General features: G+C 42.8%; 1 protein-coding gene across 2 annotated transcripts in view; it reads left to right on the plus strand.

The window, feature by feature from the left end:
* The first annotated feature begins 2,607 nt into the window (after positions 1-2,607).
* Positions 2,608-23,771, plus strand: part of acss3 (acyl-CoA synthetase short chain family member 3) — a 29,899-nt gene continuing 8,735 nt past the window's right edge. The window contains exons 1-9 of one of the 2 annotated variants that reach the window (XM_028955058.1): positions 2,608-3,000; positions 3,395-3,539; positions 4,194-4,382; positions 5,036-5,170; positions 7,069-7,209; positions 8,080-8,160; positions 9,051-9,146; positions 10,257-10,408; positions 15,105-15,208. In XM_028955058.1, coding sequence (XP_028810891.1) covers positions 2,762-3,000; positions 3,395-3,539; positions 4,194-4,382; positions 5,036-5,170; positions 7,069-7,209; positions 8,080-8,160; positions 9,051-9,146; positions 10,257-10,408; positions 15,105-15,208 — 1,282 coding nt within the window. In that variant the 5' untranslated portion in view covers positions 2,608-2,761. The remainder of the gene's footprint in view (positions 3,001-3,394; positions 3,540-4,193; positions 4,383-5,035; positions 5,171-7,068; positions 7,210-8,079; positions 8,161-9,050; positions 9,147-10,256; positions 10,409-15,104; positions 15,209-23,771) is intronic. The other variant, XM_028955059.1, reaches the window with a different exon arrangement.

Here is a 23,771-nt window from a genome sequence, read left to right on the forward strand (position 1 = left end):
GTTCATAGGTGAGTGTGTTACCCACTAGGCTACTACCACCATACCCACAAGTTGTGATCAACGTCAGGCATTGGCTAGACTGGATCGCCATCAGTCAGCATTTGGCTCAGACGCTGATATCCGGTACGTCTGGGCAAACTGCAGAAGTTCTGAAGAAGAATGGACCACGCTGATTTCACACGCAAGATTCCCGTCTCCTCCTTCCTTCTCCGTTTCCTTTTGATTTCTGTCCTCGTAATAAAACATCGCAAATTTGTTAGATGTTATAGACTCCAATACCAAACCAAACATGCAGCACTTTTTGTTTAAGAACTCTTTATTTCCGCAGAAGAGATTCCGACATTCCTAAAACCATCCAACGCATCGCTCGAAACTATGTCCCGGATCAAAAACACGCCCCATTACTTTTTAATATCGTCAGTCTGAAAGAGGACAGGCTCACATTTTGAATCTTGGCTCATTTCGGTGTCCCTTCCATTCAGGGCCCAGCGACGGTTTAATCACCAAACACTGTGAAGCTGCTTTTGTGACCATTGAGAAAAGCGAATAAAATGAAAGCTTTGCAAAAGCTACATAATAAGTCCAAGGTGAGGTGTAAAGCCAAGCAGGAAAAAAAGCTTCCTCCTCCTGAAGTATATGGTCCAGTGTCTGCTGACATCATGTTGTGAAGGCTCATATCACACTGGGCACATTTTGAAAACCGTTACAGCGGCCGTGACTGCAGCCGTTTTAAAAAACGGAAGTGAGGGGGGGGGGGGGGTCATAAAACCCTCACTCGTAAAAAGATATCAGTCAGCCTTTTCTCCCTCCACTCGCGCCCTTGTTTGACATCAAGTTCAAGCCCTTCAGTATAGAACAAAGAAAGGAATAAGACGTTGGGTGTCGGATGCAGATGATTTTTTTTTTTTTTTGCTCACTGCTCTTTATTGACAATAAATCATAACCCACCATCAGTGCTGCACCACAGCCATGTTCGAAATTGTGCTGTACGATGAAAACATACGCTTCTCATTTGTGGTGGAAGTCGCCGTTGAATGCACGCTGTGTCCTGGTCATCATTTCTGGACATTTCATCCACAAGGCGCCCCCCGCCACCCGACACGAAGCACGGCGACAGAGTGAAAATGAAAACGATCTCCCCACTGAGCCATGTCTCGGGCACCGAGGCGAAATTTACGGCCTCGGCGCCGGGCTTCGTGATTTAAAAGCACGCCCACGTTTGACATATTGGAACGTGGGGAGAGAAGGCCGACATTGCGATGTTTACGGCCCAGAAAGAAAAAGAAGAATGTGTGCTTCACCGCATCATGAGCTGAATAAAGACTCCCAGCATGCAAACCTGCAGAAGCAGGAAAAAAGCTGGTTCAATACTGCAATTCTCCTCGCCGGAGAGCAGTGCAGGCTTACGGGGGGTTTAAGCAGGGTTTAAACTCCCTCCATCCCTACGCTGGGACGTACGTGCATGCTGGGAAGGCCTTTGCCGGACATTGCTGGCCAAGGGTGGGCGTTAAGGTCTCGATTCACGAGACGAAACGGGACGAATTCTGCACCAGAACAGCGACGTGATGCCATTAGACTTTAAAACAACGTGTTCCTCGCCGCGGCCTATACGTGCAGGACGAGGCACTCAGCATTGATTGCTGCGCCGGCGCTAATGGAAAACGTTCTTCTGGCAATTTGCAAATCACAACACGCCGAAGTGCTGGACGCGGTGACGGACGACTCAATCAGAGCCACCAGAGACTGGAGTTAAGTGGGCCGGAGTCAGCGCACACACAGACACTTTACACTTCCACAGAGTTCAAAGAAGAAGAATCCATCGGAAAACTCGCTCACGTATAACCTGGCTGGAGAGGTCGCTTCTAGACAGGAAGTGTGGAATACTGCTCCTAAAATAAAAAATAAAAAAACACAACGTACTCTACAGAAACTTTTATAAGCCTCATTTTGTTGTTTATATGGTGTACTGGGTAGAACTTTTATTTGCTTTTATCCAAATACTAATGGATACGTCATTATTCAATTTTTCAGCCAGAATTTATTAATAAGTGCTGTTAAACTTCAACTAAAGTTTAATAAAAATAACAATACAGTTATTATTTCTGCTTCTTCGGGAGAAATGAAGTCTATGCTCCTTGTATATTGAAATAAAAACAACAGCGGTGCCTGAAAAGATGAGAACGGCGACTTGTCTTCTTCAACGTTCCCACAACTGATATGAATAATAATAATAATAAAGATGGGGCCAGGAGGAACACAGGTAGCCGGTAAAATGCTGGCAAACCTACAGATTTGTGGCAAAAAATGAACTATGAAGTCGATTCTTTATAAATTCCCCTTGTATTTAAATGCTTTTTTGTTTGTTTTTTTACACCGAGTAGCAAAAAATGGGTGGCAAGTGGGTGGTAGTAGTAGCCTATGAACCAGAAGATCCGGGTTCGAATCCCACTTACTACCATTGTGTCCCTGAGCAAGACACTTAACCCTAAGTTGCTCCAGGGGGGGACTGTCCCTGTAACTACTGATTGTAAGTCGCTCTGGATAAGAGCGTCTGATAAATGCTGTAAATGTAAAAAAAAAGAAACCCGATTGCACAAGAGCCACGTTCACATCCAGTTCATAGTTCATGTCTCTGCGCCGTTCCTCTGTTACTTTACGCAGTTTTAGTTCGCTCGGCTCCGCGGCCGCACGGGATTAAGAGTTTGGTTGTTTTTTTGTTTTTACTCGGCGGAACTCGGCACGACGACTCGGCCCCGCAGACATGCGTGTTTTTTACACGCACGCCAGCCTGCTCCGGCTCCCGAAGCCCCGCTGCACGCCGCGCACACGCCGGGGCCCGGGGCCGAGCCCGCACGGCCGCTCCGCGTCCACGTACGACGACGCGTTCGGCGCCGCCAGGGACGAACCGGGCCGCTTCTGGAGCGGAGCCGCGCGGCGCGTCAGCTGGTTCGAGGGCTGGAGGCGGACTGTAGACCCGGGGGATGCCGCGTTCCCGCGGTGGTCAGTAACAAGTACACGAAGTCCGTCTTTTACCTCACACATACCCACAGCTGCTGTGTGTTTTAGCTGAAATGTTATTCTGGATAACCCCCCCAAACAAGCATATCAGTCGCGTCCTTTTACTTTTATAATATGGGCAGAATTCTCTTCTTGTGTCGCCACCTGGCTGCCAGGAGTGCGAACTACAGCGTTCTCTGGGCCGGAGAGCGCTTTTGTTATTTAAAACTCCATCCATTTTTAGTCCTTATAACAAGAATATAGTACAGTATAGATAAAATGTGATTTGCTTGATTTTTGCTCATTTTTTTTTTAAATTTGAGATTCTGGGCTTAGAATATAAATTACAACCAAGTGGTTTTTATTATGGAGTTATAATGTGATTTTTGCTCTGTAGGTTTGTTGGAGGAAAGCTTAACGTTTGTTACAATGCGGTGGACCGGCATGTAGAGAATGGGCGAGGAGGTCAGCCTGCAATCATTTTCGACAGCCCTGTTACGGGCACAAAGCAGCTCATCACCTATAGCGAGGTCAAAGAACAGGTATGGCTTCGTTTGTGTAAAGTGTAAAGTGAAGTGATTGTCACATGTGATACACAGCAGCACAGCACACGGTGCACACAGTGAAATTTGTCCTCTGCATTTAACCCATCACCCTGAGTGAGCAGTGGACAGCCCGGGGAGCCGTGTGTGGGGACGGTACTTTACTCAGTGGCACCTCAGTGGCACCTTGGCGGGTCGGGATTAGAACCTGCAACATTCTGATTACGGGGCTGCTTCCTTAACCGCTAGGCCACCACTGCCCCTCTAATAATTAGTATAATTAGTATGATTGGTGAAGTGAAAGTGAAGCGATTGTCATTGTGAAACACAGCACAGCACACAGTGACACCACAGAATGTGTCCTCTGGGAGCAGTGTGTGGGCACGGTGCTTTGCTCAGTGGCACTTCAATGGCACCTTGGTTGGTTCAGGATTCGAACCGGCAACCTTCTGATTATGGTGGTGGGATTAAAGGGTAAAGGTTCATGGATAAAAATATTTATGGAATGATGTGACTAGCATAATGTCTAATTGCACTGAAATATTAAATGATAAATAATATGTGTGAAATGCATGTGTTTATACACCAGACTGGTGATATGCTGATGATATATGTACACTACTCTGTTGGAACACCAGTGCACTTTGTGTGCAGGTCTCTCGCTTAGCCGGTGTGCTGGTGAGGCATGGAGTGAAAAAAGGAGACCTTGTGGTGATCTACATGCCCATGGTACCTCAGGCGATGTTCACCATGTTGGCATGTGCCAGGATAGGTGCCCCGCACAGCCTCATCTTTGGTGGCTTTGCCTCCCGAGAGCTGTCTGTACGCATTGACCATGCCAAGGTAAGCATTGGTAGCAACAGCACAGCAATGGCTTTAATCAGAATTAATCTGTGTATTCCTTGTTTTAGGGATTTTATGGGCTGATGTTTGTAGCACTTTTTGTGTTTGTGCAATTTTACATCCCTATAAATACAAACTCGCTTCTCCAAATTCAATGCCACACAATTCTCACAATTCAATTTCATGACAATCCGGGTCCTTGAGGAAAAACAATGGAGCACAGATTCCCAACAGAGCATAGGTTTTAGTCAAAGTGTTAGAGCTTTTTGTACATATTGTGATTTTGGATGGATGGCAGGCTTCATCCATGTAAAACCCTTTTTAAATCTAAAGCAAACAAAAGAGACTAAGCAAACAGCCTCTTAGCATTTTGCCTTGAAGCTTTCCATTCCCAGCCTTGTCAATACATATGTCACATGGTTTCAACCTCTCCATTTGGTTACCCTAAATTCACAATCAATCTCAGTGTGCAGCAGAGCTAGCAGCAGGTTTAATAACATTTTCTTCAAAGTGCATATTCAACTAGAGAGAAACCCTTTAAAGGAACAGTCACTTTCACCTGGTAGACTAAGGTTTGCAGGAACCCCAGGGATATCATTAGATTCCGGATGAAACTCGAGGTTCCACTAAAGTGTCATCGTTGTTCCTTTCAGCCGAAGATGATCGTGACTGCTTCCTTTGGCATTGAGCCTGGGAGGCGAGTAGAGTACATCCCCTTGGTGGAGAAAGCTTTAGAGCTGAGCAGCCACAGACCTGAGAAGGTTCTTATCTACAGCCGGCCCAACATGGTGAGCACATTAAGATCTGCAGCAGGAGTTTACACCCCCTTCAGGCCTCCTGACTTGCATTTTTTCCACCTCAGCCTTCCCTGACTGGATTCTAAATTGACTGTGCATGTATACTGCCTTTTTTAGCCTGGTATGTTTGATCCAATGTTACATCCCAGTCTAAGGGTAATGAAATCTGAATTGGTCATAAAAAACCCTTTTTTGGCCATAAAAGCCTTTGTGTAGAGACTGTCTATGGATGAATTTCAAATTAGTGTATTTTTCTGTATTATATAACCATATTAAATTTATAAAACTAATTGCAGCAATGAATACATACACTTTGACAATCCTAATTCCTACAAATTGCATTGTGATAAAGCACAGAAGGCCAGAAAACTTGACAACCATAATGTACAAACCTAAAATCAGAGACATCTAGCATTGCCTGAAATAGGGCTGTGCATTGGCAAGAATCTCACATAAAGAAAGGGAAGTGATTGTCACTTGTGATACACAGCAGCACAGCACATGGTGCACACAGTGAAATTCGTCCTCTACATTTAACCCATCACCCTGAGTGAGCAGTGGGCAGCCATTCGAACCTGCAACCTTCTGATTGTGGGGCTGCTTCCAAAACCGCTCGGCCACCACTGCCCCTTTCAATGCGATATGTATCAGGATATGGATATGATTGTATCACAATATATTGTGATAATGTACATATTGCGATATTCTACAGTTCACTGAAAATGTAAAAACAGAGCTGAAATATAAGATGCTGTGTACGATCTGCCATCTTTTTGCGATTTCAATCTGCCTGAAATGCCAAGCAGTAAATTAAATTCACCAAGCTGTCCCACGCCATCTAGAGGATTGGAGGTTGTAGTCGCACGCCGAATCTCATCTCTGCTGACCTCACTAAAGAAAATGCTCGACAGCAACACCCGGCGGGCTACATTTGTGTACCAGAATATCGATATTTGATGTCCCTGGATCGACATGTAAAATATCACGATATATTGCTGTATCGATATTTTCTTACACCCCTAGCCTGAAATATAGATCCGATTAGCCAGGTCCTGAATGAAGCCATGGAACAACAAGAATTGACTTAAGCGCTGAACGGTGAGTTGGGTTCCTATCCCTTCTTGGAGAGCCTGGCAATAGGCCCGAAGGACAGGAGACTTTTTTTTTTGAAGAAGGCAGAAATTTTATGCTTGGTGCCAGGAGCCAATTACAGTAATATATTGTCACTCCAGCTCACAGAAATGAGCTTTTGCCAATAGAAAAATGTAAACTTTTTTCAATTTTAGTTAGATTTGTTTTGCTGTTGTTGGCTGCTACATACCGATTCTTCTAAACGTTTGATCCATCAGCCATGTTTGCATTCTATTTGTCCACAATGTTGAAAGTGTTGAAAGTAGAGGCTGTGTTGTCATGGAAACGATCCACAGGCACAACTTTGATTAAGGAACTAGTCGGGGAGATATAATACCCATTGTCTCTGTCGACAGGACCCAATAATTTATGACAGCATTGTGGAAAACTTGTGAAAATGTTTTTTTTTTTTTCTAAATTAGTGCCTGCCTAACCGAAACCTGCCATTTCCTGCTGTCATTTTATTGCCATGGTTACACCTGAAGTAATTGCAAGTGTCATCTGAATGGCCGATGTGTATGAAAATGCTGTTTTAATCACGTGATATAAGATCTTAATCCAACGCTATACCAATTGTGGCAATTCATCTCTCCAATAGAGTGTCAGGCACATTTAAATGAGACAAGGAACATAGACATTATTCTGACCAACCTTATAGAAAAAATATATTACTTTTTTTGGCTAATTTGCTGATAGAAGTCCTGAACAGAGACACTGTGATTAACCATATTCCCTAAAAAAAATACCCTGTTATGTAGGAAAAGGTATCCATGCATCCCGATTTGAGCCTGGATTGGGAAGAGGAGATGGCCAAAGCCCAGCCCCATGACTGTGTGTCTGTACCAGCCAATCACCCTCTGTACATCCTTTACACCTCGGGCACCACCGGGACTCCCAAAGTAAGCATCCGGAGCATACGGAGAGAAAAGCTGATCATCTTCACAGAGTTCAGAATAATTTTATTCCCTTATATACAACCACAACCAGCATTCGACTGGAACAATAATGACGTGATGGGCTTTTAATTTCCTGTTTAGACAACACTCTCATTTTAGATGAGGTTCATTACTCAAATACCCTTCTTCTGGGGCTGCACATTTGACCTCACTGAACCGAAATGCAGCTCGTTGCACTCTCCCGAAGTTTCATAGCATCCAATTAAATTAATGTCAGCAGCATAAGAGGAGAGAATAAGATTTTGGGGAACTGTGCATTGTCTGTCTCTCTTATAGAGGTAGGGTGTGTTGGGTTTAGACGTGGGAGTTATGGCTTAAAGTAGAAATGGGGAAAATGCTTATATTTACGGCACTTATCAAATGCCCTTATCCAGAGCGACTTACAATCAGTAGTTACAGGGACAGTCCCCCCTGGAGCAACTTAGGGTTAAGTGTCTTGCTCAGGGACACAATGGTAGTAAGCGGGATTTGAACCTCGGTCTTCTGGTTCATAGTCGAGTGTGTTACCCACTAGGCTACTACCACCCTCTTATATGTCAGCCTGATATGAAATATTCTCCCCCTGGGCAAGCACCTCAGGTCCTAAACCTTTTTTTCTCCTGCATCTGGGTGGATGAAGAGCATAAAATTCCAAGAAGTTATTTTTTATGTGTGTGTGTGTGTGTGTATATATATATATCAGTCACTTTTACTTTTTACTTCTCAGAAGAGAATTTGACAGCGACAAGTGGATAGAGAGGTTCTTGACAGAACAGTTTTACAGGGGTGCGTTCTGTTATTCTGTGGATGTTTGTATTGATGCTCTCTGTTCAGGGAATTGTCAGGGACACGGGTGGCTACGCCGTGATGTTGAACTGGACCATGTCTGCCGTTTATGGCCTCAGCCCTGGAGAAGTAAGTCCATCCAACAGCTCTATGCTCACCAAAGACAAGTCACATCATCACAGATGTCATATCCAGTATGTAATAGGTCAGGGGTCACCAACACTGGTGCTGGAGGGCACTTGCCCTGCACATTTTTGTGTTTACCTTCATTTAGCACCTCTGATTGAGTTGACTTGAGTTGATTGAGGTGTGGTGGGACATGGAAAGATCTAAGCTGCACAGGACTGGTGCTCTCTAGGTAGCCCTGCTCTAGGTAGATAATAGTCAGAGCAAAGACAAGATTCCAGTGTACATTTCAGGACATCCACAGTCTCAGGTGTAGGTGCCTTGTCTGAAACTAAAAAACATCATTAGTCATTTGTCAGTTATATTAATTAATTCAAGATTTCATTTCATTTCACACTCTTGGCTTCTCTCCACCACCTTAAGTTAGACAACTAAGACTGTTTTCCAACAGTCCTGAAGGTTTATGCTGAACTCTTTCTAATCATTCAATCATGTTAATGAGCATCCCATGAAGGTGCTTATCTTGCTACAAAAATACTAAATGTGTTTCTTGCACTGGATTCTTCAAAATGGCTCATTCTTAGTCTCCATAACCGCCACAGAGTATGTGTGTCCAAACTTTTAACTGGTAGTGTACTTCTTTTCGGCCTCAGTTTATGTTTTTTTTTTACCTCTGGAGAACCAGGAAAACCTCTGTTTTCCTGGTTATTTCATTAGAGATTAATGTATAAATATTATTAGACATATAGATGATTAGAAAATATTATGTTAGGTTAAGGTTAAGAATTAGTCACCTGTAAGTCTTAAGATCTATACCAAGATCTATGGCACTCAGTACAGATGTGATCGGTTCAGATCTCCTCCAGCCTTACCTGTTATTCTCTGTTTCTCAGGTGTGGTGGGCAGCTTCAGATCTTGGTTGGGTGGTTGGCCACTCCTACATTTGCTATGCCCCACTTCTCCATGGCAACACCACGGTTCTCTATGAGGTACAGTCTGTCTGTCTGATTTCCTGAACTGTGAACTAGATCTTTTTACCTTTTATGGCAAAGATGCTCACTGAACCTCCGACACCTATACAGTTGCAGAGAACTAAGCTGTGCACCTGCCCTGCACAGCTTAGTTCTTTCCATGTTCCTCCATACCTGACTCAACCATCAGGTGCTAAATGAGGACAAGTGCCCTCCACCACCAAGGTTGGTCACACATGATTTTAAAAAAGGCCATTTTACATTCCCCACATGTTTGGCCTAGAAGGAACTGGACTTGACTGTTTGTCTTTATGTCAGAAGAGGCTACTCTGATACCTCTCATTAAGCTTTAGCTCTGTTCCTGTGGAAATGTGGGCGTAGAATTGATTGGCCTGCTGCTTGCCGGCTGGGTTTGTCTTTGCTCGGCGTGACCTTCAGTTTCAACCCCCTGCCGTTTGTCCACTGTGTGTGCAATACGGAGGTTTACCCAGTCAAACATTAGGTTTCAATCAGGATTATCCCGTGCAGGGTGGGATGGGGAGAGGGGGATGGGTTGGATTGTAGAAGAGCATTAAATGCATTTTTAATGGCCTGCCTTGCTGCTGCTTACTTTTCTAGACATTTAATGCACATGTCTCACGTTTCACCTGTGGTCCATCTGTTGCCGTGGCTGCCCTCCTCAAGTGCTTTTCATTTCCAACTGATTTGGGCATTAATATTTATTACTGAGTGCAGAACTCCGTGATGATTTTCTTTCTTTCTTTCTTTCTCTCTTTTTTTTCTTTCTTCATCTCCTCTCAGTGGAAAATGACAAGACAGGACGAGCAAGCACGTTACACGTATCCCAAGAGAAATTTCAAACAGCCCAGCTGCACCGTCCACTAAACAGAGACCCTGCAATGCATACCTAAAGCGTTTCTTCTGAGAACACTACCGCCCCGTTGCAGATTACAGTCGATACATTCATCATAAGGCTGTTCTTGTGCTGTGGTTCTGTTCCGTGGTGTGTGTTTTGATGCTGCACGTGATGGCTGCATGGGGCATTTTGCAGTGGAATGCCGTTTGTTTGTGTTTCTTGTGGCTATGTGACCAGCAGTGGTAAATAACTGCGTTTAACTGTCTCTTCAGGGAAAACCTGTTGGAACCCCAGACTCCGGAGCATATTTTCGGGTCCTCTCAGAACACGGTGTGTCCTCCATGTTCACCGCACCCACAGCCCTCCGAGCCATTCGGCAGCAGGACCCTCACGCAGCCAAAGGAAGGGAGTATCCCATTCCCAGGTACACGAGCCTTGAAATTGTCTGCAATGTAGCTGGATTAAACTTGTAAAGGTTCATTTCTGCCTTGAAACACTGAAAGCAGTAGGGGATGGATGCTAGTGTAATTCCACTCTTTCTATCTCCATCACTGCTTGAGCCCGACTGACTGCTCACAGATTCTGACACCTGATTTGGCCCTGTCTAATACAAACGTCGAATCCTTGTCACCCTGTACATCTCAGATTGATCTGTGTAGCCCTTGCAAACACATAATAATGACTCCATTTTAAGAACTGGTATTTAAGAATGATCAGATTGTTCCTTGTCTATAGATGTGAGCCACCTGACTTGCTGAGTAGGAAATATTAATGAGTAGGGATGCACTTTGTTGACCTCTCATTAGTAAAGTTCCTACATGTGTTCCTCTAGACACAGACAGCTTGATTGAGAGCTTCATGCAGCATGCACTGAATTAATTGATTGGGTTGAATGACAGATTGATACCTCTGGAGCTGAGGTCATTTATAAAGTATGTGTTTTCAAGTTCAGCTAGAGTGTTTGCATATACAACATCCTAAGATTGTTTACATTTACATTTACAGCATTTATCAGAGCTTATCCAGAGCTACTTACAATCAGTAGTTACAGGACAGTCCCCCCCTGGAACAACTTAGGGTTAAGTGTCTTGCTCAGGGACACAATGGTAGTAAGTGAGGTTTGAACCTGGGTCTTCTGGTTCATAGGCGAGTGTGTTACCCACTAGGCTACTACCACCCTTTGAAATTAGATTGTGTTGACTTACTTAATTAAAACTGCACATTTAGATTGAAATGGGCAATATCTAATAACTCATTTTAACTTCACTCACTCAGTTTCCATGTTAGTCCTACTCAGGATTGTGGCTGCCAGAGCCCAACCTGGAACACTGGGCACAGGGCGGAGGGCGGGGACTCACACAGGGTAGTGTGCAAGCCCACTGCAGGATGCACGCACACACACACAAATACACACAGACACACATTTTCACATCATGCTAAATGCTCAGATTGTGTGTGTGTTTGTTTCTGCATCTTTTTCTCATTCTAATAAAAGGCCTGAAGTATCCAGTAACAGACTGGTATCTGTTTTACCCAGTGTTTGGGCTTCAGGCAGTGCTTGGGTCTTACTTCAATTGGAGCATTGTGCCAGAAGCTTTCATCTTTGTCTTTTGCCATTCTGTAGACAAAACAGGCTTCTGCTACCTGTGGCACTCTTCCTATTGCTTTGACCAATGAATTATATTTTTGTAGATTAAATCTCCCATTGACCTTTCAAATAAACTAACCCAATTGAAGAGCAGTTCACAAGCTCAAAGCATTTGGTTCAAATCACAAAATTTAAAAATCAAGCTGGCCTGTGACGTGAATAATGTTTTTTGTCTCATTATACTGACACCATATTTAGTGGTCAGGAGAAATGGTCTGAGCATCTTTGACAATTTCTGATAGATGAACAAGTGCTGATAGATTAACTACAAAATGTATTGTGGGGTGTTGCTGGAATGTAGTGGTCAGTATGCTGAATGGTCTTGCCGGGGCAGTGGTGGCCTAGCGGTTAAGGAAGCGTAATCAGAAGGTTGCCGGTTTGAATCCCGATTCGCTATGGTGCCACTGAGGTGCCACTGAGCAAAGCACCATCCCCACACACTGCTCCCCGGGCGCCTGTCAGCTGCCCACTGCTCACTCAGGGTGATGGGTTAAATTTCACTCTGTGCACCGTGTGCTGTGCATCACATGTGACAATCACTTCACTTCACTGCCTTTATATATAATATATATTATAACCCAAAAAATGGGATGTTCCTTAAATTTGAATAAAATGAAAACAAAAAATGCCTTTTGTTGAAAGTGAAAGTGAAAACAAACAAGCCAATATGCTTTAGATGCCATCTGCATGGCGGATTGTGTTTAGTAATGTCATTGACACAATCATAAGTGATGCAGTGCCACCCGAGGGTCCGACAACCACGACCATCCAGTAAAGATCTTCGACCTCTCCAGAGACATCTCCAGTTTCTCAGAATCTAGATAACAGAACGTAGATAACACAACAAATGTTCAAACTGGGAAATTGTACACCTTTATCTACTAAATGAGCTAATTTCAAATTTGATGCCTGCTACAAGTTGGCACAGGGGCAACAAATCACTGAAAATGCAAGAATTGCTCAACATTGTGAACAAACGTGTTTAATAATGAAAACCAAAACACAAATAGAGCACACAGCTCATTGGCCGGAAATCTCAGAGCAGTATGTGGCACTGAAAAATGTCAGATTATCACATGAGTAAGGTGTGAGGAAAGAAATTTCTCTTTAAAAGGGTCCTGATAGCTGAAACCTAATAGGTGGCACCTATGAGTGATGAGGACACCAACACTCATAAGAATGGGCACCACGTGGTTGGAGCCCAGGGGCACCGGGGCATCACATGATCTCATCAAATCTCACAGTCCATAACATCAAAAGATTCTGAGAAACTGGAGATGTCTCTGGAGAGGTCGAAGATCTTTACTGGATGGTCGTGGTTGTCGGACCCTCGGGTGGCACTGCATCACTTATAATTGTGTCAATGACATTACTAAACACAATCCGCCATGCAGATGGCATCTAAAGCAAAATGGAAGCCCTATTTGAACATGGTGCCTAAGTGCCATTGTGTCCTGTGGGCCAAGACTCATTTAGATTGGACTGTTTGAAAGTGGCAAAGTGATTTATGGTCAGATGATTCCAAATTTGGACGCTGTGTCCTCTGACTTAAATATTTGTTAGATATTCCCACATGTTATCATAGTTCGATTCAAAATTCAACATCTGTGATTGTATGGGGCTGCATATGTACGGAAGGTATGGGCAGCTTGCTTGTACTGGAAGGAACTATAAATGCTGAAAGGAATATAAAGGTTTTAGAGCAGCATATGCTCCCCCTTCAGACAATGTCTGTTCCAGGGAAGAACTTGTCTATTTCAGCAGGACAATACTACATACTGCAGCAACTACAACTGCATAGCTTCGTCAGAGAAGATTCCCAGGGCTGAATTGGCCTGCCTACAGTCCAGATCTTACACCTATAGAGAACATTTGCCGCATCATTTAAAAAAAATATTTGTCAAAGTTGACCACAAAAACCTGTATCAGTTTACCAAAACTCCAGAAACTCAATGTCCAGAAGTCTTCAAACTGTTTTGAGAAGAAGAGGAGATTTTTTTTAACAATTTTGAGTTCAGATTTGAAATGAACTCATTTTGTGCACAAAATTGTACAATTTCTCAGTTTAATCACTTATGTTATCTGTGAATAAAATATTTGCTCATGTTATTTGAAAGTCTTTTGTTTTTCATTTTATTTTAATTTAATAGGAATTTAGTTTACTAAAATGTGCTCATGTGTTTGCACAGTGTCACACATTTTAGCGCAGTAAACCAGAATGGTCTCTGTATGGTTCACAGTTGGCTGCTATATTTGTCCTTCATAAAGAAATTTATAGTCTATATTTATAGTCTAGGTAGTGATAATGTGTTAATAATCTGTTAAAAAACTCTCATGGTTACTTTATTACATAAATCAATGAAATAGTGACAATGAATACAGTTGTTCAGAATTCCCAACTGGCTTACTGTGTCCTTTCATATTCCCATGGGTGCAGAGTAATTTGTGCCACAAGTTTGCTTTGCTGTGTTTGATGTTATTAATTCTTTCAAAGGTGCCAAAGGAATAAGGGAGAGGATAAGGCTTTTTTTTAAAAAGCTCTACACACAGAGACAGATGGATAAAGAGCTATGTCCATTATTACACCGTCTTTTCATCACACATTAATCCCTTTGAAAAGCTCAAAGTGGTGCGCTTAGCCTAACGAACACGTTCACCCAGGCAAGGTGAAATGCCAATTTAAGACAAGAAAAAAGCAGAGTGACTGTGCAAAATATAATTTCCCGAAAGCCAGAAACATTAATGTTTTAGTACTTCACCGAAGGGTCTAATTATTTGAAAGTGAAAGTGAAGTGATTGTCATTGTGTAAGACTGCAGCACAGCACACTGTGCACACAACAAAACGTGTCCTCTGCATTTAATCATCAGCCTTGTTGACCAGTGGGCAGCCATGAAAGGCGCCCAGGGAGCAGTGTGTGGGGACGGTGCTCAGTGGCACCTCAGGGATTCGAACCGGCAACAATACGATTATGGGTCCATTTCCATACCTGCTAGGCCATCCACTTCCCTGATTAATGATGCTTTTTCACCATCAGGGATCCACTCAGTAACCCCTAACCTCCTGGATATGTTTTAATCATCTAGTTGCTCACGATGATGGTGACCATGGCTGCATCTCTCAGAATGCACTGTCCAGGAGGGAATTCATTTGGGCGTGACCCACTGCCCATTGACTGCATCCCACATCTCTCTAAATGCCTCAGGCATTTTTTTTTTTCAATGAAGCATGTATTCCTTTATTTCTGAAATAAAATTCCTGAAATTTTATCTGGGTTCTACACTTCTTGCAGGCTTTTGACTTTGACTATGTCACTGCAGATTGCTGTCTGACAAACCGATAATCCCTCTTAATTTTCATCTTCATAGAGACCAAACCAGGAGTAGAGCAGCGAGACTTTGCTATTACATCTTTTTGTAAAATGAACTTTAATGATAACTGCACAATAAAAAATTGTCTTTGTGTCTTTGCAGGTTTAAATATTTGTTTGTAGCTGGTGAGCGCTGTGATGTGGATACTCTGGAATGGGCTAAGAAGACGTTTGGGGTGCCTGTGCTGGACCACTGGTGGCAGACAGGTGAGGGGACCGACACATCAGAGATCATTTCCAAAAAACTTCATTTTTTCTTATTCTCATTTATTATTAGCACAATTCTGCTCATTAATTCTGAAACAATGTCTACTGCTTTATATAGAATGTAAAATGCAATCATAATAAATGAAAAATATCATAATGATATTTAAAAAAAATTAGGGTTAAGGTTAAAGCAAACCCGCTGGCAATATTGCAAAATTGTTTTTAAATGCAATAGCGCAGTCCCTCAGAACTTTTATTCAGTGTGCTTTCTCTCACGCTTTTTCTCTTTTACCTCTGGGCATTTCCTCGCCTAACTGCTCTTCAGTTCATGTAATTATTGGCACAACCAAGGCTGTGGAATAAGCCTCCCACACTGGAGCTCCATGGCCACTAGAGCAGAATACAGAGCGTGTAGGTTTGATAATCCACCAGATAAGAAGTTTTTCGATTTAAAAAGATGGCAGAAGGCACTGATTTAGTCTTTGTTCTTAATTTAGCTACTGTCATCTGTTTACTTTGAAAAGTGTGGAAACATCTGTTTCACTTTCAGATGATGGACACTCCATCTGAATTTCCCCCAACACGCAGGTTGAGTAGTCTGCCTGCCTGGGCTACTTCAGGCCATCTGGTCCTCCAGGCCAGTGACGAACGTCCTGGCAATGAGGCTGCCCGGGCATTCACTGTCCTGTAGTTTCTTCATTCCGCCCCTGCGGACAAATCGATCTCGAGCAATATGGCATCTCAGTGTTAAATATGAAGTCGATAAGCTGTTGAAAATGCACTGACCTTGAGAAGGTGCGTGTTTGGAGAGCTCAGATTCTGTCAGTGTGTTTTCCCTGTGTGTACCTTTTTATATGTTTTGAGACCTGTGAGTATGTGTTCCATGGACTGAATATTTAGAAACACTTAACCCCTTATTAAATCATTTCAGCATACAACTGGGCACCAGTAGTGGAGTTACTGTAGCTAAGAACATTTCATTAGCTTTTATTATTTTTTTAGTTTCAGTTAGATTTATTCTTTTTTATGAATATGAGATTCATATTATGAGGGAAAAACTCATGAAAGGGTGCATGCCATTGAATATGATCTACAAAACCCATTGTTAGGTCAATAGAAAACTGGAACATAACAAATCTGCTAACAACTGGCTGTCCGGGGAACAATTTTCCTCGACCACAGGCCTAAGCCTCAGGGCACGTGCTCTCCAAAAGGTTGATAAATACTTATTTGGTGGGCAGAGGTACATAGGAGGTATATATGATCTCTGATCAAATTTATTTAAAGACAGTTCTAAGTAATGAGAATGAGTGAGTAAATAAATTTGACTTAAATTAATTATGTTTTTGAACATAATTAAGTTTTTATTATGTTGAACATCACATAATCTTCCTCATTTGGATAATTGGAAGGGGGCTATGCCCTAGCATCTCCTATTGATCAGCTGCTGCCTTGTTCCCTACTAACATTCAGATTTTTTTTGAGTCACATTGCCGACTTTCTGCACGCTACAGCTGCACATATACTAACATTGGATCGAAAGGATAACACGCAAATTCATGAAGCGCTCCATATTCTGGCGGGGCAGTGGTGGCCTAGTGGTTAAGGAAGCGGCCCCGTAATCAGAAGGTTGCCGGTTCCGCCAAGGTCCCACTGAGGTGCCACTGAGCAAAGCACCGTCCCCACACACTGCTCCCCGGGGGCCTGTCATGGCTGCCCATTGCTCACTAAGGGTGATGGTTAAAAGCAGAGGACACATTTTGCAGTGTTTCACAATGACAATCACTTCACTTTCACGTCCTCTCCAGAAAAGCACATGCAAGTGGTCTTGCTCCATCTTCCTGACAGGGCACCACATTCTCGTCTGGGCCGTTTAGCCGGTCCCTCTTAGGGGTGCTGGATAGGAGAAATGTGGACAAAGCCCTGCATATGTGGATCGGATTAAAGCGCTGTGGGTTTTAATAGTTCATTTCAATGCAGCGACTATGCTCTGCTGTAATCTCATCACGTACACACTTTATGCACTGGAAAACGACACTGAGAGTTACAGAGCCCCCACCACGGGTTTATAGGATTGGTGCTCTCGATTATTGTGGGATTAGTCAATTAGTTAATCAATCGATTTTTATTTGTTTAGTGCTATTTACAATGTACACTGGCACAATTTAATGGAAGCCTTAATAATGCAAGAACATTGACCATGTGACAGAGCAGCGATGTCTCTTTCGCTTGGTCAAGATTTCTTGAGTCAATCATTTTTAAAGGCTGTATTGGATGAGGGTGGATGTTGTGTCATTCTTGCTGTCTGTAGAGAATCAGCTCTCCATTGCTCTGGATTTTTCTCCCTGGGGTGGTACGGATAGTTTAGTGGAGTAATCCCACCAAACGGATCTGAATGAGGGCTACTTCTGCAGAGGGAGAGTCAAATGTCAGGCTTATCTTTGACAGATTTGTGCCTGGCGGGCGCTCGCTATGTCCTCTTGGCAATGTCTGTTGTCAGTAGTGAAGTGTGCTGAGTCTGAAGTTTGATTGACAGCTCTTGGCACTGTAACACTTTTGGATCTCTTCCACTTAACTGTAATGAGAATCCACTGATCACTTGATGGAAGCAAGCATCTTACAGGTCCAGTTTAGCCGTCTGCAATTTTTTATACATTGATGGCTATGTAATTATTATTATACACCATATGTTCTGAAACTGTTCTAAAAGAAGGTGTGCATGCCATAGGCGTCACTCTGCAGTGACACAGCCTTTTGCATGTGCAGTTCAAATATGAAACCATGGCACCTTCCCATACATCGCACATTCAATATTTATGGTGGGTCATAAAAGTGGTTTAATCACTTGAGCTTCTGTCTGAGCCGAGGACACGCGTATAAAATTTGAGAGATTATTTTTTTTCTTTATCTGAAGCTGCTTTATTTCCTTCAGCCTCTGGTGTGAGTTATCTGACTGCCTTTGAGGGCGGAGAGAGTCTCGCACACTACTGTGTTCAAGGATCAGCAGCCGACGGCTCAATGTGATTTATCCCTGGCCGTCGCTAGAACTGCACTCCTATCTGCTCCTGTATGCATCTTTACCGTGGCTTGGTTTTGCACATTCGTAAGGGCACCAAAATAATTGAAAAATATTCAGATTCTGGTTGTAGCCTTTTAACTGGAATCAGTAGTAATGCGTCCAGACAGGATGCATGTACTTCAGGGGCAGTGGTGGCCTAGGGGTTAAGGATGAGGCCCCGTAATCAGAAGGTTGCCGTTCGAATCCCGATCTGCCAAGGTGCCCTGAGGTGCCACTTAGCAAAGTGTCGTCCCCACACACTGCTCCCCGGCGCCTGTCATTGCTGCCCACTGCTCAGCAAGGGTGATGGCTAATGCAGAGGACACATTTCACTGTGTGCACTGTGTCCTGTGCTGCTGTGAATCACAATGACAATGACTTCACTTTAGATGCAAAACTGAAAAATGTACAATCAGCCAAGCAACAAGAACAGCTCATTTATTTTTGAAGTTTCTTCATGTGTAGAGGCACCAACAAGAAACACTGATGTTGAACAAGGCAGAATTTCCTGCCAAATATATACAAATTGTGGAGGAATCGGTTTCTCTCTCTGGTTCTCTTCAAAGCGGCTGCACCCAGTGTGTGTTATCTCTTTGGTCAGTAATGTAATATTCAGCACTGGAAAGCTGAAATCGATGGTGTCTGCACTGCTGGGGGATTTTGGTCTGAGGCCGTCTGAGGGCAGGCGTCTGCGGGACACATTTCTATTGATTGGTTTTGTAGAGACTGTGTTTGTACGTTCGTAGATGTGGGACTATGACATGTGACCAGTTACTTCTGGTCCAGTAATTTGATTGGATGAGAGGCATTCCTTCAATACGCACCGTTCAGCCATGAGTGAATTACATTCAATATCTTGTTACAGTGAACAGTTTGTCCTTGAGGTGTAAGGATTTGAGGCCCATCCAGGACCACAGTATCACTGTATCTTTTGGGTTGTTGATTGTGTGTCTTTTTTTACTCAGGATTGTGTTATATTGTCTGACTGCTTGGTAGATGGGATGATAGAAAAATGGATGGTGGGGAGAGGTGTGTTACATGACTGACTGTGTGGATGAGTGTCTTATATAATATAGAGCTTGGTCATGGTGGGCTGAGTGTAGTGGAGTGTGTTCTACTGAGGGGCTTTTGATAAATGAGTTTTTTGCAGGGATGAGTGTGTCACACATTATATAATAAAGTATGTAGCATAATAAAGGCCAAAGCGATGCCATTAATCTGAAACATACATTGTATTATGTAAATATATATTTTTTCAATTTAGTTTTTAGTTATGAGTTTCTGCATTTAGATGCTCATGTGAATGTCCTTTAAATGTTTTGATGAGAGCGTGTGTTAAGGTGATCGTATTAAACCGTTTAGCATGTCAAAGCCTAATATTTAAATTTACAGCATTCGTCAGGCGCCCTTATCCAGAGCGACTTTCAGTAGTTACAGGGACAGTCCCCCTGGAAACACTCAGGGTAAAGTCTCTTGTCCAGGTACACAATGGTAGTAAGTGTGGTTTTGAACCTGTGACTTTGTGGTCTTCTGGTTCTTAGGCGAGGTTGATACCACCACCCTATGCTACCCTACTATTTAATGTTATTTTGGAACATTAAATATTTGCTACATAAAGGGATTAAAAGTCAGATTCAGTTTTTAAATACTACTATTTTTAACAGAGTGTGATGGTTTTGATGTTTTGTATTGTTTTGACACCTGACACTGGTTGTCAGTTGAGCTTATCTGCGTTGGTGAGTTAATGTGATTCATACTGGTTTTTGGTTTTTGTCTTAGGCTCTGTGATGGGGAAAGAAGAGACATTGACACATTAGAGTGGTTCAGAGAAGCCTTTTTATTAGCCAGCACTTTTGAACCAGGTACCAGCAGAAGAGGTCAACAGGGGAGGCATTCTCCTAAGATTATTATATGCCCCTGTCTGCTCCAGATACACCTAACTAACTAACAGCCCTCTAAATCCCCCAACGGTGGGTAAAACCTTGCCTCCCTAACCCCAGAGATGGCCCTTATGCAAATTAGGCCAGCCCTATTGGCTGCCAACGCTACAATATTTAAGAATTCCCGCACTTGTGCTTCAAACTAATGGCTAACATGTGTTACATTGCTTAATTGCTTAATTGTTGGTGGGGGTGGTAGTAGCCTAGTGGGTAACACACTCACCCTTGAACCAGGAGACCCAGGTTCAAACCCCACTTGCTACCATTTTGTCTCTGAGCAAGACACTTAACCCTGAGTGTCTCCAGGTGGACTGTCCCTGTAACTATTGATTGTAAGTCGCTCTGGATAAGGGCGCCTGGTAAATGCTGTTTATGTAAAAAATATGTTTATATAAAAAATGTAAATGGTTGTTAATGCTGTTTACTAGAGCTGCTAGAAAACAGTAATCGATACAGTAATATATCACAATATTGTACAACGTGATATTGTACCGATACAGGGACATCAAGAATCAATATTTTTGTATACAAGTCCACCAGGTGGTGCTGTTTACTTTTTTCTTTAGTGAGCTCAGCTTGCGATTACAACCTCCACTCCTGTAGGTGGCGCTGTGCAGCTGGGTACTTTGAAATGTTGTGATTGTCATTGTGATACACAGCACAGCACACGGTGACACAACGAAATGTGTCCTCTGCTTTTAACGATCACCCTTGGTGAGCAGTGGGCAGCCATGACAGGCCCCGAGGAGCAGTGTGTGGGGACGGTCCTTGCTCAGCGGCACCTTGGCAGACCGGCATTCGAACTGGCAACTTCTATCTTACGCATTTCATCTTTTTGTGTCCACTATTTCAGTGTGTTAAAATGCAAAGTTAAAATTCGGTTCTGAGTTATGTTGTTTTGGCTGAATTATTAATGAAATGTGATTCACAGATCATACACAGCATCTTTTTTTTGGCTAAAAAAAGGCCCTCACTAAAAAGACTCTTTAGTGAGCTGTAGAATATCGCAATATCTTCAGTATCACAATATATCATGATAATTGTATTATGACTTATGTGTTGTGATAGGTATCGTATCATGAGATCCATGCCAATACACACCGGTACTATTTACAATACAGAAACAAAAATAACGGTCATTGGCCCTTCTCAACAAAATCATCTTCAGAAATTATCCATTTTTTTCCCTGCGCGACTCATATGGCTTTAGGCCAAAAGGTGCCACACACAAATTACCATGGTAATAAAATGTCAGCCGTGTGCAATGTAGAGAGTCAATGACACTCTGTGACACCAGATTGAAGGCCCGCTCCGTGACACTATTTCTATGGAAACAGCCGTGTAATGAGGGAATGTGACTGGGGTTTTGAAATCAGATGGAAGCTCTCTGTGGCTTGAACGGTGCTGCTCGCAGTCCCGATCTTATCAAGCCAAAACCTGTGGGAATACATCCATGACTAGATGGCGACCTCTCGTCCTGAATTTCAATCTTTTTAAAGGTGTGTTTAATGTTTGTGTGTGTGTGTGTGTTGTGAAGAATCAGCACCATTAGAGTAATGGATTTGATTAAAAACCCAGATAGGCTGAGATCTAATCTTTACAGCCTGTTGCTGTAGCAGGATTATTGTATTGGAATAAAGTGGAGCAGATTTGTGCACACACACACACACACACACACACACACACACACACACACACACACACACACACACACACACATATACACATTTTGGCACATTGGTACACTCCTCCTAAAGCCAGTTTTTCTTTCTCCTCTTTGTATTCCACTTTCCAACTTGTTTTCCTTTCTCTCTCTGTCTTGACTCTGTGAGAAAACTGAGAAAATGGGTGCTGCTTTGAGGCCTGATAATAATCTCTGTGCTATTTTGAGACCAGACGCTCAGGATGGGGGAGTTGGTGATGGAGGCTGCTGATGTCAGTGCTGTTGCCCAGCAACTGGTATGTTTCCAAGTGGGAAAGTGGCAGCGAGGTGTGTGTATGAGGTGCGTGTGTGTTGGATATTAGCTGATGGTGATTGTGTGGCTGAAGCTCTCAGATCATGTCTGGTGTGAGATAATGATGACCCTCCTCCTCCTTCTCCTCCCTCTATCTGTTTTAACAACTCTTGCTCTGTCAGCTTGTAAGCAGCCTCTTGTAAGCTCAGTTTGACTGAGATTTAGTATTGTTGTTCAGTGGCAATTTTATTCATCCTTTTTTTTTTTTTTTTAAACTCTGTCACTCTCCTGGCTCTGTAATCCTTTTGCTAAATTCTGAACATGTTATGGGAGCTGTGGGGAGGGCAGGTGGTCTCACCCTAGTGAGTGTCTGTCTCTTTATCAATGTCTGTAGGGTCTCTAGGTGGAGTCAAATCAGAAGACAGATTCGTGGGAGATGAGGGTGATGTACCGCTGAGTTTAATGGGGTTTCTGCTCATGTGTGTCAGTCACTACCAGGGCGAGCCTGACAGGCTGAGTCATAATCTCCATAGAGCCATGTCATCTGCTGTCTAATAGAATGAGATTGAAAGTGGGTTTATTAGTTTGTGGGTTTGATTGGGTCTGTGAGTGTGTTCTTGTCATTATATCTTTATATACATCTTTAAGATGTAGTATGTGGGGAGTGCCTGAAAATGTCAGATTCACTAGTTGTAGAAAACCTTCTCCTCTCTGTTATAAATGTTAAACTGATTGAAAAGGTCCTAGTGCTTCCTTCAACCCTGCCCTCTGACCTCTATGTTTGTGATGTTTGTTTATTGCTCTTTTTGAAGGTATTGTATATGTTTGTGAGGATGGGGTTTGGTTGTCGTGGTGATTGCTGTTGCTCAGGTAACTGAAAGATCAAGGCTGGCAGTAAGTCTGGAGACACACTGCCAAATGCGCATTAGGTGGTCTGTGGAAAAGAAGCACACACCTGGGCAGAATATGTATGTGACGGATTATGAATAGGTGTGTGTGTGTGTGTGTCTGTTTTGATGGCATCCTTATTCAGATCTTAAGCAGCTCAGTGCTTTTTGAAAAAATTCTGCCTCTGGTGTCTGATGGTGGTTTCACTGCCTAAACAGCAGAGCTGCTGCTGATAGATGAAAGTAGCCAGGAAAGCTTTGGCTGCATTTTGTGTGTGTGAGTGTGTATTTGAAAGCAAGCTGCTGTGTGATTATAACAATTTTTTAAAATATGTAACTACCTCTTTTTGTGCTAGCCTTATCCTGCCCCTAAAACTAGCATCAGAATCCAAAGTCACAAACACGGTTGTATTCAATTCCTAAACAGAAAGACATTTGTGTTGTAGTTGGAATTTGAGTAGACATCGGCCAGCCGCGCAATATATATATTGTTTTTCATGTTAAGCTTTGGGCTTGGTTTGGGTTTGGCTTATTTTCCATGAGATTTTTGTCCATTTTTGGTTTCTGCACTACCTCAGCACCCACCTGAATTGGAGAAATGCTTAAAAAATGACTCAGAATTCCCAATGAAGTGGGAACTCTTACGGAAAAAAAAGTTGCTTAATAGTCAACAATAAACTGTATAATCTATATAAGCTTCATAACTATATAAACTACAAAAAC

Source organism: Denticeps clupeoides, chromosome 15 (genome assembly GCF_900700375.1).
Source record: "Denticeps clupeoides chromosome 15, fDenClu1.1, whole genome shotgun sequence".
NCBI classification, from domain to species: domain Eukaryota; kingdom Metazoa; phylum Chordata; class Actinopteri; order Clupeiformes; family Denticipitidae; genus Denticeps; species Denticeps clupeoides.